Source organism: Lycium ferocissimum, chromosome 4 (genome assembly GCF_029784015.1).
Source record: "Lycium ferocissimum isolate CSIRO_LF1 chromosome 4, AGI_CSIRO_Lferr_CH_V1, whole genome shotgun sequence".
Lineage (NCBI taxonomy): Eukaryota > Viridiplantae > Streptophyta > Magnoliopsida > Solanales > Solanaceae > Lycium > Lycium ferocissimum.
The window spans coordinates 36,900,539-36,920,881 of NC_081345.1; the positions used below are offsets into that span (position 1 = coordinate 36,900,539).

The 20,343-nt window shown below is 33.8% G+C and overlaps 3 protein-coding genes across 3 annotated transcripts; 1 reads left to right on the forward strand and 2 right to left on the reverse strand.

Annotated features, from left to right (window-relative positions):
* Positions 1-1,912: 1,912 nt before the first annotated feature.
* LOC132052678 (transcription factor E2FB-like) lies at positions 1,913-8,612 on the forward strand. Its single transcript, XM_059444331.1, has 14 exons — positions 1,913-2,459; positions 5,018-5,192; positions 5,433-5,492; positions 5,707-5,792; positions 5,871-5,959; positions 6,077-6,131; positions 6,257-6,309; positions 6,403-6,453; positions 6,542-6,590; positions 6,694-6,759; positions 6,883-6,959; positions 7,136-7,358; positions 7,997-8,063; positions 8,163-8,612. The coding sequence occupies exons 1-14, from the start codon at positions 2,343-2,345 to the stop codon at positions 8,291-8,293; spliced, it is 1,299 nt and encodes a 432-aa protein (XP_059300314.1). The 5' UTR covers positions 1,913-2,342; the 3' UTR covers positions 8,294-8,612.
* A 3,191-nt stretch (positions 8,613-11,803) lies between these two features.
* Positions 11,804-13,094, reverse strand: LOC132054667 (transcription repressor OFP13-like). The gene is made up of 2 exons (XM_059446642.1): positions 12,660-13,094; positions 11,804-12,181 (listed from the first exon to the last, which is right to left on the reverse strand). The coding sequence occupies exons 1-2, from the start codon at positions 13,008-13,010 to the stop codon at positions 11,903-11,905; spliced, it is 630 nt and encodes a 209-aa protein (XP_059302625.1). The 5' UTR covers positions 13,011-13,094; the 3' UTR covers positions 11,804-11,902.
* Positions 13,095-18,695: 5,601 nt separating this feature from the next.
* Positions 18,696-19,740, reverse strand: LOC132052679 (probable CCR4-associated factor 1 homolog 9). The gene has a single exon (XM_059444332.1). The coding sequence runs from the start codon at positions 19,550-19,552 to the stop codon at positions 18,758-18,760; it is 795 nt and encodes a 264-aa protein (XP_059300315.1). The 5' UTR covers positions 19,553-19,740; the 3' UTR covers positions 18,696-18,757.
* Positions 19,741-20,343: the final 603 nt, after the last annotated feature.

The window sequence follows — 20,343 nt, forward strand, 5'->3', positions numbered from 1 at the left end:
AAATAAATAAAGTTGATGAATTATATTTTAACGTATAACATTTAAAGTTCTTGACCAATCAACAGTACCTCCATTATTCTTGTAATAGAATGTTGATTACCATTACTATTAGTGGCCTAAAAAATAAAATTGAGCGGGCTAGCCACTTTTGGACCTCTTTTTAATGTTTAACCATCGGTTGAAATGTAACCGAAAAGTAATAAGTTTTTAGCTACGATGACCTTTTTTCCTCCTCTTCTTCGTTTAAAAGCGGCAGAGAACCACTTCTTCATATCTCCACTTCTTTCCTAGAGCTTGAACTGCACTATTTGAAATTTAGGAATTTGACGTATAATTTTGAACTGGCACAATTCAAAGTCCAATAATTTTTTTTTGGAAACTCCAAGAAAAATTCACAGCTTTTCTTCATATTTTAGCGTCTAAATTTTAATTCCGCATTAAAATATTTAAACAGAAGTCCCAGAGCTCTTATTCCAAGAACTGGTGATATTCCCTTAACTGCAGATTCAATAGCACCGGTTATGAACCCCAAAAACAACAGGAAAGAGAGCACCGTCTACTCAGACTGTCACACCGGCATTGAATACTTTTAAAACACAGGGTAAAACTTGATTGGCAGCCCAAAAAGTGCCTATTTGCCAATTTTGTCCTAAAAAAAGAAGAAATTGCACGGCTTGTCCTTCAAAATGGGGTAGTCTTTAATTATTGGCCTTCAAATGGGCTGGTCTTTAATTTTTGTTCTTCAAAATTGAACTTATGTCCCGCGAGACATAACTTATGTGATATATGATGTGAAAATATAAACTTATGCTCCACGTAATAATTATTTGTCTTGAGGACAAAAATTGAAGACCGGCACAAAATAGGGACAAAAAGCCAAATGACCCAGTGATGGTTCAATTGGGCTACTTTACTAACAGGTCCAGCCCATTAGTAGACAAATTTGGTTTTTGTCGTGTCAGAGTCCATTTGGCGCCATTACCAGTGAGTGTTGGTTAGTGTTTGGGTTGTATTCGAGTTAGGTGTGTGACGTGGTGCTTCCACGCGCCATTTCAACGGTGCTCTCTGTTAGGCGCCAATAACCGATTTAATTTCTTTCTTTTCTTTTTTCAACGATTTAATTCCTTTTTGGATAATTTGTTTCTTAAAGTTCCTATAGTAAAGTCCTTATACTCAATTTAAGGCATATGACTATAAGCATGAATTTATGTATCTTAAACAAGTATTGTTAAAAATAATAATACAGTAGATTGATCTGGGAATCAGTATTTAAAGTGTTAAAATATATTTTTGTATTGATTCTATTAAAACTTTCAACTTTCCTTTTGTCTATACAAAATAAAATAACTAAAAAAAAATCGTATTTTGAATTAGTTATCATGTTTATACTTTCATGACTTTTATCGCATGAAGTAGTTGTAGTTATCTAACAATGTTTTTTAATGTAATCACATAATTGCTAAATTGTTTAAGTAATCCTAAAGTTCAACTATGTGTTATGTAAATTATACTATAAAACACCAAAGATTTGGATACAATCTTGTCTATAAAGAGACCATTTCACTAAGGGTTTCCGAAAATAATTGTACTGAATAAGCAAGTTCAATATGTATATGCAGTTTTTTGCCACCTCATAAATTGGCAGGTTAATCACTAAGTCTTTGCAATTGTTATTTGTCAACCATTAGTAAGTCTTTGCAACTGTTATTTGTCAACCATTAGCACAAATCCGTTTAGCATTTCCCCTGCCATGTGAAGAATTGAAAGTGGAGTGTAACCAATACTCCTTTAGCACCATTAAACTAGGAGTATCATTTATCAGTTAGACAACATTATAAAATTATACCAAACCAATTTAAGAATATTTTGTTAATTTAATTATTGTTTACAATTTAGTGTATAACTTTCCCAATCTCAATGTTGTTACCGTTATTACTCAAGTAAATTTTAATTGTTTTCTTATTTTAAGACTAATGATAAGAAAATAAAATATATTCTAAACTATAAATCATAAACAAAGATTAGATGAGTTGACCTTCTTTGAATAGCATAATTCTTCTTTAAATTTACATTACAAGTACTTGTTGTTCCCTCCATTTACATATCCTCACCATTTTGTTTCTTTGTTCCGTTTCCTTTCCCTCGTTTTCTCCCCTTTCTCTCTCTTCCCGCTTTTTCTCTATTCCTAACTCAGATCTCATCAATTCTTCTCAAGAAAAACCAAGAATTTTCCAATTCGATTGATTCTTGAATTTCGTGTCCTGGTTTTCCCTCTTCTTTCTTGAATTGAAAAATCAAGAATTTGGGAATTTTGGTCAGCTTGAAAAGAAGTAAAGCAGATCATGCAGCCAAATAAAGAGCTACCATTCACATCGAGTAAACCGCCGTTAGGAGACTACCACAGGTTTTCTACTGACCCACTTCAGCAACAACCTGAAGGCATCGTTGTTAAGTCTACTGTAAGTGTTCCTATTTTTCATACACTACTAAAGGGTCTCTTTTTATTGCACAATTTTGTCCCTTTGATCTTGGAAAATCTGCTGTATGTGGTTGTGTTGTTTATGTCTTCAATTGGGTTTGACTTGAATTTTGGTTGTATAAGTGTGGAAAATTCACTAGCTTATAGGGGAATTTGGTGGAAGTCTTTTTTTTTTTTTTTCCTTTCCCTCTCAAGAACTTGCATTTCTAGCATGTGATCTTTCTTGATTTGGATTGTAGTCTTTATTAATTTAGCTGTAAGGTTCCGAACATTGTGCCCTTTGATTTTAGAATTAATTGATCTTCTGGTTTTATGAATGTCTTAATTTCCATAAGTTGGAGATACAATTATGAATCGATGTAAAAAGTTGTAGCGGTTCTTGTTTTTTCCGCTATTAACCTACCCGAATTGCTATTAGGTTTCTTAATTTCCATAAGTTGGAGATACAATTATGAATCTTATGTAAAAAGTTGTAGCAGTTCTTGTTTTTTCCGCTAGATGTAAAAAGTTGTAGCAGTTCTTGTTTTTTTGGCTACTAACCTACCCGAGTTGCTATTAGGTTTCTTAATTTTGTGATACAGGACTTCTGTATAGTGTGAGATTTTGAAGGAAAAACATGAAGTAGTAACTAACTTTCAATATAAAGGGAGTGATTATATCTGCACAATTAAGAAGGGAAAGTAGATTGGACATAGTCATTTGTTTAGGTTGGTCAAGATGTGAATCATAATGGATGGGGAGTCTGGGGTGTATTGAAATGCAGAAGCGTGTCAAATGCTTGGCATATATTAAGACAGATTTGTAATTCTTCCCTTTGCATTTTGCTCCAGTGAAATCATTTTAGACTCTCAGGATGGCCTTGATTTGCTGCTAAAAACTCTGGATGTTTAAGAAGGAATACGAAAGAGTTGCTATAGTCTAGATTAATTTCTAAGTTAACACGAGAATAGTAGCTGCATTAGTCCCTTTTATCCTCCAGTTTTAATTTAGCATCATGTCAAAACATTAGTATGGCCCAAGTGTTTTCCCTTCAGACCAATTTCCACAAATGAAGGATTAGGTTGGTTTAGCATTCCATAATCCCCAAAAGAGAGGAAATAACAAGAAAAACAATAGTTTTGAGAGAACTTCCTCAATGGTAAATAACAAGAAAAACAATAGTTTTGAGGAACCTCCTCAATGGTAGACGTATTTGTAATTCTTTATTCTAGTTGAGATTATGGGCTTTTATTGTTGTGGATCTTTTAATGCAGTTGCTACTGGAGACGGTTTTAGTCTGTTGTTGTCTGAAGATAAACGCAATCTCTTGGTCTGTATCAAAATGATTGATAGAAGTAAGAATTCTTTGTGCTGTTTGATGGAGTTTTGGTGACGGGTTGATGAAACTAGATCAAATTGAACGAATGGTAAAAATGAAGGTTGATCTGATTTCCAGAGGGTGATGCTCTTGGTTTGAAGTAAGTCCTGTATAAGATTGAGGGTAAAATTGAATGAGATTTAGAAATTATTGGTACAGTAAATTAGAATGCAAAGAATCGTTTCGGCAAACACATGGCGAACGGTAATGATGGTATGCTGGAACAATAATGAATAGAGGACGGGTTGGTTAGTTAATTTATTTTGTATGCTTAGGGAAAGAAAGTTAGTGCTATTTTGTCGATTCTGAGTTAGGGGTGATGTAATCAAGTTTTGGAGGTCAAGTAAAGGTTAAAAAAGCTTTACTGGCCGAGTCGGTTTCTCGTTTTGTGCAAATTGCTTGGAATTGGTTTCGATAATTGCCCAGCACGAGCAGCCACATGTTATAGCTTCGCACGTGGAATCCATAAGGCCTCATGGGGTATGCCAATCGAGAAAGATAATATAGGAAGCATTAATGGAAATTGAGAAAGAAAATATAGGAAGCATTAAAGGAAATAAATGCATAGTAACTAATGAGCTGCAATGTTCTATTAAATTTATCCATCTCTCTCTCTCTCTCCCCTGCTTATTCTTTTACAAGAGGCCCTCTAGTCCTCCTTACTATGAGATTAGCAACTGGTTGCTTCTGGGAAGCATCTAAAATGTTGCCACTACATAGAGATTCTGTATACTAGTCCTGAGCTGTCTCTCATGCCTAGAGAAGCGGAAGCAGTAGCAGTTAGGCTGAAGTCAAGCCGTGTGATAGGTGGCAAAGGATACCGCAAAGGACTAAGCCACTAACTTCATGTCGAATGTGGTCTACTTTACCAATAACCAGTCAAATACCAAGCTGCATACAGTTTCAGTGAGCTTTTGAAACAATCAATGAGATTGATCAGACAATTACCAAGTAATATTATTGTTGTGCTGCTAATATTAGGTGTTTATTATGTTCTATTTACAAGATCCTCACAAGATTTTGTTAGTGATACAACTTGACTTTGTTGATTTAACCGCTGATCAATTTAGTTGAGCAGTTTATAGTATCTATTTATCAACTTCAATTCAGACACAATTTTTGTTAAAGCTCTTACAATTTATTGCTGATGGGAACTTGGGGATACTCATTGTCTTGATTAGCCACTGAAACGGAAGAGTGAAACAGCAAATTCCGAACAGGGAGTTGGTGCACAGGTTGCTGGAGACACCAATAGTCCAATACAGACGCCAATTTCAGGGAAAGCTGGAAAGTCACAGAAAGTGCCTAGGACATCAAAGGCCAGATCTGCTGCTCAAGCTGCTACCTCAAATTTAGGTACAGAACTACAGATATCCAACCAGAAGTTTTGTCAGCATTAGTTTATGCATCTCATATCATCAATATAAGATTCACCATTCTAATATTAATTTGACAGATTAGTAGTTTGGATAATTGTAATCTTTGTTGTGTCACTGTCTCCCATCTTATTGTTTTTGATTTTCTCTGAGGCACCACCATTTTATAAAACACATAAGTTTACCAAAGAGATAACTTCTTAAATATTTCAAATTACAGGATCCCCTTCAGGCAATAATGTTACTCCAGTTGGCCCTTGCCGCTATGACAGCTCCTTAGGTAAATTAAAACTTTTACAACTTTCGGTTATTAATTTGCGTCTGTCAATCTTTATCTGTCCCTAGGGGTATGAATGTAGGTGGAGGTTGTATTTCTGTGCTTGTGCATTTGTATGTTACTATATGACATTTTTTTTTCTTGAATTATTTGTTGTCCAGGATAAATATATACCAGAATTAGTAACTTCTGACTTCCTTTCTTGATTCTCATTCAGGTCTCTTAACAAAGAAGTTCATTAACCTGATCAAGCATGCAGAAGATGGCGTTCTAGATCTAAACAAAGCTGCTGATACATTAGAGGTACCTTCCTCGCAGTAGATTCTACATAAGCCTGTATTATGAAATTCTACCTGCTTACAGATCTCTTCCTTTTAACAGGTGCAGAAACGGCGTATATATGACATCACAAATGTCCTGGAAGGCATTGGTCTGATAGAAAAGAAACTCAAAAACAGGATCCAGTGGAAGTATGGAAATGTTTATCCAATAAATATATTTCATTGAAGTTGCTTATCATCTAAGTTCCACATTATTCAAGATCATTCAATAAACAAAAGTGACGACTCAGTTCTCTTATTACGTAGGGGTTTAGATGTCTCAAGACCAGGGGAAGTTGATGAGAGTGTTACAAGTTTACAGGTAAGAAGAACTATCTTAATGCTTGCCTTCTTCCTTACTTTGTTAATTGCCAATTGGCCCTGTCATAATATGCCAAGTAGCCTGAGCATAAGGGTTTCAGTCATTGGTTTGTGCTTCCTTTGCAGGCAGGAGTAGAAAATTTGACGGTTGAAGAAAGTAGATTAGATGAAAAGATAAGGTTATCTTCTGATGCCTCTGATACAATGTTCAAGATTTCTTTGCTTCACCATTATTTAATTTCAAAATTTGTATTTATATTGGCTTGTTTCAGAGAAATGCAAGAAAGATTAAGGGACCTGAGTGAAGATGAAAATAATCAAAGGTGCCACATTCTTTGGCTTAATCATGAACCATCACTTTTCCTTCTTTATTCTTGATAACTGATTTCTTCTAAATTTTCTTTCCAAAAGGTGGCTTTTTGTTACTGAAGATGATATAAAGAGCTTACCTTGTCTTCAGGTAATTTTAAAACAGATGCTTTTGGTTTTTTGCTTTCATTTCTTTGTAATTCAATTTTCATCAAATGACCAATACTCTGATGTAAATTTATTGCTCTCATCAGAATGAAACGCTGATAGCTATTAAAGCTCCACATGGCACCACCTTAGAAGTCCCAGATCCTGATGAGGTAACTGCTTTCTCTTTAGTACATAAACCTCTTCTTTATTATTGTATCAAATCTACCAGTCATTTAACTGGTACCTCAGCCAATTTAAGTAGCAGTTCCACATGTCTTCCTTGTTTCCAATAGGCTGTTGATTATCCTCAAAGGAGATACAGAATAGTGCTTCGCAGCACCATGGGACCCATTGATGTTTACCTTGTCAGGTGCTTTTTCCTTCTTACTTCAACTACCTATGAAATTGAAAAGATTATTATGTTGCTTGAGAGGATGGAGTGTTTAATAGCTTCACATTTTTAAAGGCAAGGGAAACTTTGTTGATTTAGGAGGGGGAGTGCAGACAAACTTTGTCTAATTCTTTGTTTTGAAATTTTTTGTTTAGTCAATTCGAGGAAAAGTTAGAAGAGATAAATGCTGTTGAGGAACCATCAACCCTGCCTTCAACATCAGGTTTCAATGAGAATGCAGCTGCAACATTGCCTGCTGAGGATGGCGGAGGAGTTGAAGTCGGGACGGAAGAACAAGAAAATCAAAGAGGGTGTCTAGATGTTGGCACTTCTCAGGACCTTGCGAGTGGAATTATGAAGATTGTTCCAGATGTTGATGTAAGTTTCAATTTTCAAGCCTTAAAAAAATTAAATAGTTCAGTGTGTGTTTGAAGCAACAAAATTAAGAAAAAAAGACTAATTCAACATAGTGCATTTTGTCTTAAATAAGTAGGTATTTCGTAGAAAGACCCAATGCAGTTATTATGAATTCAAATGAGCAATTCAGGGTGTGCTTGGTTTGAAAGTGTATTTCAATTTTCCATGTTCGATCAGTTGAAATTTTGGCAAAACATTCAGGAAAACAAGTTCCTTAAAAAATGGGGAAAATGACTTACCTAGTGGAAGTAGGGAAAACAAGTTCCACAAGTGGCATTCCTCATTGATTGCGTCTTCCCCACACTCTAACACACCTCATCTTCCATCCCCGACTCCCACAATATTTGTCTAGATTATATATACAAAATGCCTTCAGGATAATATTTTTTGCTTACGTACCGAACACAAGAAAATAAGTAAGAAACCTACTTATTTTCCTTTCCTGTAAAACATTTTTCAAGAAAACATTTTCCTTCATACCGAACACACCTAATTGAACATAGTGCATTTTAAGTAGGTACTGTATTTCGTAGAAACATCCAATTAGCAATTCAATCACTTTGGTTTTCCAGTTACTGAATTTTTCTTCGGTCCTGCAGAATGAAGCAGATTACTGGCTTTTGTCAGATGCTGATGTTAGCATCACTGACATGTGGAGAACAGAGTGTATCCTACTAGTTCTCTGTTTCATTCAGTTTTAAATTTTTATTTCTTGCTATCAATGAAAGTTATCCTGTGAATATAGAATCCATGACTAAAAATTAGCTGTTCTTGACTGGAACGAGTTGAATGCAATTCATGAGGATTATTCGATTGCGGATGTCAGTACTCCACGTGCCCAAACTCCTCCATCCAGTACCACTGAACTACCTTCTGCAAGTACTACTGGAAGCTGAGTAGTATTTCCTGGCTTGGTTTTCAGATGAGTGCTTGAACTTGGTGTTCAAAATGATCAATTCTCCATCAGCAAAGGTGATGCTTTGTTCTCGGTATGATAAAAGTTCTACGTTGAATTAATTCATCCTCTGTATAGCCCCTTGAATGACCTAAACGAAAGAACAAGTGCATTCAGGAGCTTTTCCAGAAAGCTCCTTCAGGAAGTTGGCAGTTTGATGCGCAAGAAATGAGCTTCATTGTACAGTTAGTATATACCATTGTACTTGTAGTGGCAATAATCAGATGGTTCAACCGCTGTCTAAATTCACTGTATTGTCTAATTTCTTGCTCTCTATGGTCTTAGCTTTGAAATCTGATAAGATGATTTGTTGTCATATTCTGATGCCAAGAAAATTTGATTTAGTACACTGCAGTCTCTTAAGGCTTCTTGTTGCATGGCTAACTGTCAAGTCGCCATTTTCTCCATGTTCTTAAAGGGCAATAAGCGGGATGCAGTTAAGTGTGGAGAAATTTGAGAATGCTATGTTAATCTTCACCTTAATTATAGAATGCCATATTTCACCTTTTTGGAAGTTGTGACTAATGTTTTTGATTAAAATATTTTAAGCAACATTTATAACATGAATTCGCGCTATTTCGGATTTGGCACCTCTCCATTGCTTATTGTCTCCATTTCTCCAAGTTTTTACTTGGATGAAAATATGTTCCATTCTAAAATTAATGGTTTTGATTTAATTAGGTAAAACTAAGCCTTAACTATGACTAGAATAGATGTTACTCTATATATAAATTTCAGAATTTTTGATATTTCCTCCTTCAAATTCCATGTATGGCGCTAAACATTATCCCAATATTTTGGTAACACCGAGATCCTGCGTCAAAGAAAATCTTACAGGATCTTTCATGGAAATAGTCTCCAGAGATCATTGTTAGAGCAAAATTCAACTAAAAGAACACGTTAAAATTGAATACAAGAAGAGGATATTATGTGTTTGTAAAATTTTGCAAGTATACCACCATTAAAGCAGTTGAAAGCATCCATTCTCCAGTCGATTAGCTCTTAATTTTTTTTACGCTAGAATTGTGGGATTACCAAATCTTCTGGGAAAAATATATGGAACATATCTATTAGCCTAATTATAGTTAAGATTTAGTTTTATAATGTAGTTATATCTAAGCCATTAATTTTAAAATTGGATGTATCGCCACTTGGGCAAAGATAAACAATAAGTAATGGAAAGGAATCGAATCCACTATTTCTGGTCCTTTTTTAATCAAAGAAAGTTGTGGACCTAATTGAGAAAAGTATGCTGGGATCATGTATTTTTAACACCTCCTAATTTCCCTCCTTACTGTCAGTGTGGGAATCTAATCTATAATCTTGAGCGACCTATCCGTAACTAAATTAGTACTAGATCAAATATCAAAAGGTATATTGAAGTACATCTGTATTGATACGCCTACGAGATATGATTCCGTTTCAGATTTATTTACCTTTCCTATCTAGACAATACTTATCAAGAAATAGTACACGAAACAAATTCTAGTTCAAGCAGACATCTACGAGTCTCATATATTCTTATTAATTCTTCTAGTCCAATTAAACCACAAATCAAAGGAGGTATTCTTCTTCTTCCTCATAAATACGTATACCTTCTTCTTCTATACTTGTGTAAACAAAGTTTTACACCGCTTCAAATCGTTTCATTAGTATATGAAAGTTCATATGCTACGAACAAGTTAGATAGTAGTGAAAGTATTACAGTATCAGTGTATACATATTTTACAATACGGCATCAACAAGAATGAAGAAGTCCTCTTCTTCCATCGTTTCGCGCACAAAGTCCTTACCGAACCCTTCTACAAACCCTAGTTTGCATGTCATCAAACCAGTGCGCCATTGCCACAGTTTTCCAAACGACGGCTCTTCTTCAGAATACAAGTATGAATCTTTGAAAGAATTATTAGCCTCATTACCATCTAATTCTCCATTAATGACATGTACTTGTGGAACTAATCAGCTCCCTAATATTCGGAATCGGCTCGTGCAAAAGGCTGCATGGTCGTATTTGAAGCCTGCAATGCCAACAATTAAAAGGCAACCTCAGAAGTGTTTCGTTTTGTTGATGTGGGAGAAATTGTCCAAGAAAATCAAGCATCCAGTGAAGTTAATGTCTAGGATTTCTCAGGTTTTTGTTGACGTACTTGCAGCTGCTTCTGGTGTTAAACGCTAACATTAGCAAAAAATAATTATGTTGTTTTCTTTTTTTAAGGTTATTTATTAGGTATTTAATTAGATACTTTAGGAGTGCCTAACTAGTACGAGTTGTCTTTTAGAATTTAGAGAGATTAACAGTACTCTAGAAGCACCCATGTTCGAAGATTGTGTGGTGTGTTGCTATCAAGGTTAAATTTAGTACGAGTTTGCCGCTACTTGTGTACCTATGAGACCTCTTAGTTTTGTGACAGTTATCTTACTTTATATCTCTTCTCATTTATGATTTACAACACAAATTTTGGCCTTCTTTTTAAATTTAGAGCACATAATTTCACAATTTGGAAATACAAAGCCCTCAAGATTACCAAATTTTATCAGTGATCATCCATATCCCAAAGCTTTGTTTGATATGTTATATATAGCTATAAAAAAAAAATTAAATTAGTTTTATGTGGTAATTGAACAAACTATAAAAAAGCAAACAGCTCACAGAAAGTAAAATTTGGTAAGAGTTTGAAGGATTGGTTATGACTCATGTTTAAGCCGTCTTGATCCAGCGTGTCTCCACCCAAGGAACTTTTGTACAAGGTTGAACAATGATCCATTTATTGATTCACTATTTTGACCCATGCAGTTTCAGCCCAAACTGTCCATTCACCATCATTAAATAAAATGCATATTTAGTTGCACTATTTTTTGTTGGAATCACCCTAGCGACTAGTCAATTGAACTTATATATGCTTCTTGTGAGATTTATTCCGCGGTTGGAAGAGAGGAAAGAGGACAAAGGGTTTGGTATGTGCTTTAAATTCTAAATAAGTGAATTGTCGTAAGAGTAAATTCTTTTCCCCATGTAGCTGAAATCAGTGGCAAAATCAGAAATTTTGTTAAGGGTGTTCAACAACAAATAACCAATCTTCACCCTACGTGGCTACGCCACAAACATTATCCACTAGTTTCCATAATTACATACATTGGCCTTCATTAATACATTCTACACAAATGATAGTGTACTTGAACTCAATTGATACTTCTTTTCCCATTCCAATCAATGGTGTGAGTTTTCATGTTCTTCACAAGTATACGTACTACTTGTTCAAACTTTTATGGAATTTATTTATTTCGAGGGTGTATAGTTAAAGGAAAAAGGTTATGATAGTGAAACAGCATGTCATTGTCATGAGATGTCAATTCTATTACGAGGAAGTAGGAACTGCACTGCCAAAATACAGCTATATTTTTATATATAGAAAACTGCAAAGTGGATTTACAGGACACAAGCATAGAGACGGCAGTGGGGCGGGTTCAATCTTAATTACCGGCAAAGATTTCAACCCGCCCTGCTCCTTACATTTTCCAAGAGTTTCTACCTTTCATTTCTCAACAAGAACTACATAATCCTACATGACTCTTCTTTAAAATTAAAATGCTTGCCTCTCTTTGACATAGAAAATGGTCCTGCAGGTAGCTCAGCAACATGCACAGAGGTCCCACAGTCAGCATCAAGTCCATCTAATTCCTTCAAAATTTCTTCACTAACATGCACAATTTCATCAGGTACTTCATTAGCAAGTGGCTTCAAAGCTTCACTAGGTACTTCAGTATCAAGTGGTTCCACAGTTTCAACAGGTACTTCAGTAGCAAGTGATTCCACAGTTTGAACACCTCGCTAACCCAAAAAAAGAAACAATAAAACTAAGTAATGGAACTAAATGAATGACCATATAAAGAATTAACCCCCTATCTAAGCAATAATATGTGTAGTACAATGTACTCTAACAAAAGGAAAATTTGCATTGCCATTATCAATTCCGGCATGGATATCTGGCAGTGATAGTATTCATGGAATTAAATATTTAAGAAAATCACTGAAAGTTACACATATACTAAAATATATATATCATACCTTCCCTTGCAGATTGCATTTTTACCTTGTATTACTAGAAACCACATTTTCTACAATTTGTTTTGTATAGATAGCTAAATTTAAGTTTTGTTCCTCATAATATTCTTATGATTAACATCATGTGGAGTTACTAGTAATAACAGGTACTAACTCTTTTCAAAAGTATGATCTGATAGTAACTTGAAAAATAAGAGTAAATAATCTGCTATATAACACGTTAAAAGAGTAAGACAGAAGGTACCAAGCACAAGTCAACAAATGCATCTACTATGAAATTTTGATACTTCATGTTATTAATCCTCAAGAACCAAGTAAGTAATTCCTCCATGAATCCCCAATCCATTTCTCCCCCACCATAAGCTTTAGTCATTTGCTCCATTGAATGCAAGAAATCCATTTTAGGATTCTCAGTTTCCACAGCTAAGACTATACAATCCTTGAAGGGGAAACCAGCCATGGATAAAACTGAACATGACTCGTCTTCTTCGAATGATAGCCTTCTTGATGCCAATGCTTGACGAGCCATCTCCAATGCGTCCTCTGGCGATGAACTTATTGAACAGCAAGCACTTTCTTGGATTAGACCAAACATGTTAGCACTATCTAGTAAAGATTGATATTTGCTTATTTTCTTCTTGTTCTTTCTCAAGAATGAGAAACGTTTTAGACTCCATAAAGTAAAAGTTCATTTTAGAAGACTCAACTTGTTAGGTTTCTTCTTAATTCAGACTAAAGGGATATATAGTACTGCTAGCCGCAGATTCATTTATAGTACTGCACCAACTCTTAGAAAAATAAATAAAATAAAAACTGTATATTGAGGCGTACAAAGTCGTTATCTTCAAAAGATAATATTGCTTGTGTACTCTTTAGAGAATTACTGATAAGCTTCTTTGATCTGGATATGACTAATTAAGTCACTGTACAAATTAATTTAATACCTTTTAAGAAAGACAAATAAATCGAGAGCCTTCAGTTTCTTTTATTAATTATAAGCCTTCTGATATGAGAATTATAAGTGTCAGAAGTTTTGAACAACAAAAATTCACCAATTTTATTTTGCAATGAATTAGATTAGCACAGATTAGTGAGGAATTACAAAAAAAAAAAAAAATCCTATTTAGCCACAGAGTATCCAACAATTAATTTGTAGCTCATTTCATTTTATTTTTTTTCCTTCTGTTTGATGAGGTTTGGCTATATAATTTTAGGGTGAGGTTGTATGAGTCGATTGGCTCAAATAATTTATTGCTTTCTGGTTAGACAGTTAAACATAAATGCTTAAAGCGTGCTTAATAGTGATAGGGCATGGAGACATGAGTATTTAATTATTATAAATGGTGAACAGTAAAATATTAAAGTAATTTTAATATTAATTTATTCAATATTAAAAGCCTTTGCTCTTAATATTTTCCTGGTGACTTTTCAATTTGTTTCTTTTAAGATAATTTGAAATCCTTAGGGAAAACCGAAAAATAAGAATTTCCAAGATGATGATTTTAGAATGGAGCCAGACTCTAAAGCCACATCCAATATAATATTCTTCTCCTTTTCTTTTTCTTGTTTGCGCACACCACATGTAATACTCCTCTGTTTGTCAATAACATGTTGAATTATGTGAACCGAGTTACTAAAGGTGGGTTGCTTTTATTTATTTAGATATATAATTAAATAGCATTATAATAACTTATTTGAATTGTTAACAGAATAAAAATATCGCTCTAAGAGCTTCTGTATTGTACTAAGAGAGCTCCTCTTGTTCATTTAAAAAATAAAATAATGAAGCATAAAATATTTTATACAATATTTACACTTTATTTTTATCCAAAGCTTAAAAGATACTTCGAGCAAATAGTAGGAGTAATTTGGATTTAGACCCTATTCTATTCTAGATGCCTATTTTGGAGACCGATTAGCATAGCGTATACAATGTCATAAAGAAAACTTTAACCGTGTCTTTTATTACGTTTTAGAGCTCGATGGGTGGTTGGAGCTATAAATCATTAGTTGAATGCCTTTTATTACTTGTCTAATAGCCATCTCAGACTACTAGCTAGCTCTAATTAACTAGGTCCATGTTTGACTAGAACTACATAATTGGATTGGTATGTAGCATATTTGACATGTTAATTAAGTGAGACATTTTCATATGGTAGCTTAAACATAATTATTTTTATGGTTAAAATTATGTAAGCTCTCTCTTAAAGACGAATAATATAGACAAAAAAGTGTACCAATTTTACTACGTTATTTGGTTTGAACTTTAAGGATCCTATCTATGCATGGCATACTATTCTAACTTCTTTGGTATGCAGAACATATGGCGAGTTAATTGTTGAGGGTGATGTATATCAACTGTTTCCCAAATTAATAAACATGAGTAGGAAGTGATATAAAAGCAAAATTTATTTTATCATAACATTAATTAGTTTGGGTTTCCGGACAAAGTTATACAAAATTTAATAATCACTAAATTAAATTATCCATTGATTTGTTTGATTCATTACATTAAAATGAGATATATTGTCTATAATTTATAACCTTACTACTATATATAAGCAAAAATGAGGATTTTTTGTAGTCCTCAAAGAGTCATTTTTGTAATTTCCTAGAGTTTCTTTTAGAAGTACATGTGTTCATTTTTATAATAAGTCTCATTCCTTTTTTATGTTGCTCCTAATTTAGTTTAATATTACTTTAATTGCCATCACATAATTTGGTAAATAAGAGGGAAAAAAAAAAACTTTTGAGATATTTTGTATGCCCTAATTCAACACACACACCCCCCCCCCTTCCCCCCCCCCCCAATCACTCTTTTGCGTTTCATACACTGATGTTTAGTCACTAATTTTCTACGTTGTAAATAAATATGTGTTGCTTGCATTTATATTATGTATAAGCTTTTTTCAACAAAAAATATGCTTGCATTTATTTTATGTATAAGCTTTTTTCAACAAAAAATAATTTTAAAATATAATGATTCACGTAGGAGTGCAACTATTCAAGAGATAAAATAACTAATAACTCATAGTTGCGTAGTTTTTAAATATATAAATTTTATTTTAATCATCCAAAAGTATTATAAGTCCACATAGTTAGTAATTAAAAATATTTAGAGAAAAATTAGAAAAATATAGTAATACCTTCACATAAAATGAAGCAGAAGGAACACTTTTTTTCCTTAGCCAAAAAAAAAAAATCAAGAAACATTTTGCACTACGCCATAATAAATCTATTACGACACATTTGACATTGTGCATATTCATTTCTTAATAATTCCATCTTCCGAGATGGATATTACTAACATAGATATTTACAAGTCCACCACTAAAAAACAGGCAAAAATCGATGGACTGCGACGGTTTTTTGGTAAAAATCGACGCAAACAGTTCGTCGGTTTAAGTTACGTCGCTTTTCGAAAATCGACGGACTGTGTCGATTAAAAATCGTCGGACTCTGACGGTTATGTAAAAAAAAATGACGAATTCCGTCGGGTTTTTTTTTTTTTAAATAAAATAATGAAATGTAGCAACTTGGAATCGAATCCGGGTATGTCCCGTGGAATTAAAGGGCTCTACCATTAGACCACTCATATTCTTTGATCAAATTCTTACATTGATTTAATTTATGATGTTTTTTCGCTCAAAAAACCGACGGAGACCGTCAGTTTTTTCATAAAAAAAGAATTAAAAAAACAAAAAAAAAAACCGACGGAGTCCTTCTAAACAATATAAAAATAATTATATTTTAAAAATAACCGACGCAGTTCATCGGTTTTCTTTAAAAAAAAAAAAAAATTGTCGAAAAACAGATGGAATCCGTCGATTTTTTCCATCGATTTTTATCAGTTTTTTAGTAGTGTCTATTTATAGATCTTTTTCTTGTATCTTAAGCTCAAAAACTGTATATAAATTTCACTTACAATATTGTTTGTGGCACTCATCTAGAGATTTTACAACATAACATTATTATGAGTAATTTATTGAGTTCTTACATGATGACCTTCCTATTGAAAGTAGCGCCTTTAGGATAGCTAATAAATCAATGAATATAGTTTTGTGTTATTTATTAGTTTGAGCAATGACCGTCGTATTTGTTTTTTTCTTCTTGAACTGTTTTGCAGAAAAAATGCACCGACCTATTTGATGTTGAATTTCAACAATAACTATCGAATTATCCGGTGTGATAAAGCAAAATAAAAAAGAAAACATTTGCAAATAAATGATTAGCTTCATCAACAGACTGTTGCTCTGTAATGCATAATTTCATTTCCCATTAATTATAACATCACTTATTCACCATTAATAATCATAGTTTCTTTATTCATTTGAGGTTGAAAATCGTGCCAGCATTTCTGGAACACTCAAATATCTTTTTGTAATAGTTGGTTAGTGAAAATTGATTTAATTAGAAAGAATATGAGTGAAATTAGTCCAACATATGATAAAGTTCAATTTAGATTATTAGGCACTATATTCTCAAAAGCATTCAATGAAATAAAAAAGAGAAGAGCTCTTATATCATGAATTTATTTGAAAAAAGAAAGAAATTCTTCTTTAACTTTCAAAGACTTTTATATTATAATTTAGTTTTTATGAATTCTCAGAAAATGTCGAACTACTCCTTCAATAATTTAATGTCACAAAGAGCGGGAAAAAAGTAATTATAAATTTAATTTATTGTTAATGTTGGGTCTGAGCTTAGCACGGGCCAAATGACGCTAGTTAATAATAATAGGCGTCAATCCATTTGATAAAAAGATACTTCATGCATATTTATAAGTATTATATTTGTTTCACTTACCATACTTGTGTTGGGATCGAAACAATCAGGCGGTTATGCGAAAGCCAATAATTGCAAGCCTTCATCAACGATAAATCAGACAATAAAGAAAATTATTAAAAAAAAAAAAAAAAGGACTTTACTATAAGATACGAGTTTGATCAATTGACCTATATATGATAATACTAATTTTTTTAAAAAAACTTGGAGCCTCCGATCGACTACAACAACAACCGACCAAGTGTAGTCTCATAAGTGAGGTTTGAGAGAGTAGGTTGTAGGCAGACCTTACCCCTATCTTGATAGAGAAAAAATATGACAAGACAATAAGAGCCTCCGATCAATTGTTTCATTTTAATTTGGATATTGTTATTGTTAGGCTTAATGCACATACGTACCCCCTCACTTGCCTTTTTTTTTTTGTTTTCAATGAAGTGTAGTTCCTATTGAACCCCTGAACTAGTCCTCTGATGTGTCTATCAAACACAATTTGACTTACATAGTATTCCATCTTCAATTTAGCAACATGATAATATATATTCTAATTTAATTATGCCATCTTTTTGCTAAGATTAGCAGCAATTGAGAGGGGAAAAAAGAGTAGCTCTTAATTTAGCTAGAACGGAAGAAAGAAACCAAATATAAACAATCACGCCTAATGAATAGCTTACCACATGTCTAAAATATTACTCCAACTTTATTTTCCCAATTTAATTTCTGCTTCTAATAAAAATCAAATTTAGAGAGTTTGATAGACACACTTGAGAACGAGTTCGGAGATTCAATAGAAACAACACTTAATTGAGGTGTCAAAATGATAAAAAGAGACAAATTTTAAGGGCCTGCATATGCATTAAGCCTTATTGCTATTACTCCGTAAGAGGTATACATGGGGCAGTCAACAGTTCTGCGGCTTGACTAAGAAGTCTAGACAATTACTATTTTCAATTAGTATTAGCTTTATTTTGCTGACTCAGTCTTGCAAGCGTGATTGAAGAACTAGGGCATTTTCTTCCAATAATTGAAGGATTCTTCCTATATTCTCCTTCTAAGTACTATTTCATGGAAGAACTTTAACCAAATTCCTTTAATAAATTTGGCATCTGGCAGTAAGTTAATCAATCAAGATATCACAAAGCTTATTTATATATATTCCTAGATCTTGCAACATGCTGGAACACAACTAAGTCAAATTCATTGATTTGTTGCTACATAAAATTAATTGGGTTTCTATTTGTAAAGGTAGTTGGTTGTAAACAAAAAATATACATCGGCCACTAATTTGTCCATTACGACGATTTTTCAGACCTCAGTTCAGTAATAATTGTTGTGAGCTCCGCCTTGTCTTCAAAAGGAACAATTATTTTGGATCAAATAAGTTGAAATTAAGAATTCAGAATTTGTGAGTTTGTAGTTAGTTTGAAATTTTATCTATGTGTGCTTCCTCTTCCATTAGCTATTAAAATTGAAATCAGAGAGAAACAATATTTTCAAGTTTCAACTAAAATGAATGAATTAAATAGCTTTATTTATGAGACAATTAGAGATTCTATTTTCCTAATAAACTTCTAATCCATACAAGACCCCAGCATGTCTCTCTGCCCCATCCTTCACAAAATAAACATCCCTCATTTTCTGAAACGCATGCCACGTCAACAAGCTATCTGAACCGGCCTGATGACATTTCCCGACCGCCCGGTCCACATCCAATGTCCTGGCAACCCGGTCTAACCCACCATAAAGACTATTACAGAACCTCATCAAATGCTTCATATCATAAACTCTATTTCCGAAAAACACCCTCATAACTCCCAAAAAGTCTTCTAACCCACGTGGCAATTCCCGGCGCGTGAGAATCTTGACCAAGTAACCAAAATCATACGCGCTGTGAAACGTCACCCAACTCACCGATTCATTACAAACCAAACCGGATGACATCATCAATTCAGCAAACCGAGCCGAGTGGACCCCACATTCCTTATTCATCTCAAAGTTGATCCCTTGTCTACGTAGCAACTCAATCGAGTCAGGCGCGTATAGATCACGCGCCACATCAAAATCGGAGAAGTTGAACTGCCATATGTAACCGTGGTTAGAGCCCAGACTAGGGAGGTTACCATTAACGTCAGTTAAAGTAAGACCAAGCTGAATAAGATTTAATACATCAACGTTTGACTTCAACAACTTATACTGATCTGATGGCATGTTTCTGTAAGAAAACTCAGGTTTGTAAACAACACCAGGAAATTCAGTATCCATAGATATATAAGGGTACTGATCAATCACGGTAGAAATGAGTTCAAATTCTGATTCAAGATTATGAGCCCATACTTCTCGAATCTTAATAGGCATGATGTCAAATCCTGAAAAGGGTAATCGTAAAACTGAAAAATAATTCTGGGTTTTGAAGTAGGAAAGAAGATTTTGGAATTGTTGTGAGTGTCAGGTGGATAAGGGATGGTTTTATAGAAAGAAGGGGTGGATAGATGATGTGAATAAAGATAGAGAATACTATGTTGCTTTAAAGAGGGAAAAGAGGTGGGGAAGTAATAAATAAATAAATGGAGGCAAGTGGGGGGAAGTTGAGTGGGTTTGCAGAGTGAAAAGGAAAAAGGAAGGAAAGAGGTGGGTGGTAATGGTACACAGAAAAAGGGGAGAGGTTTTTAGTCTATGTTCAACGCGTTTGAGTTGTTATTGACTGATAAGACAGAAGAGTAGTTATCCATAACATGTGAGTTAAAACTAAAAAAGTCAATTTTGCAAAACTTTGTCTTCTGTTTTTGCTTATAGACCCAAAAATATTCTTGTTATTGGAAGATAGAGCCCGTTTGGATTGGTTTGGAAGTTGTTTATAAGCTGTTTTCAGTTTTTTCTAGTGTTTGGTTGGTCAGCTTAAAGCCATTTTATACTTAAAATAAACCCAAAAAATTAATTAGACCCCTTTGGCTTAGCTTATCTAAAAAGATCTTATAAGCTGAAAATAACTTATAAGCCAAAAAAAATAAGTTGGCCTATCTCAACTTTTTTTTTTGGCTTATAAGTTGTTTCCAGCTTATAAGCTGTTTTTTTTAAGCCCATCCAAACAGGCTCATAGTCAATTGGGTCATTTGCGCAAATGTCCCTTTGTCATAAATTTTTGGCCT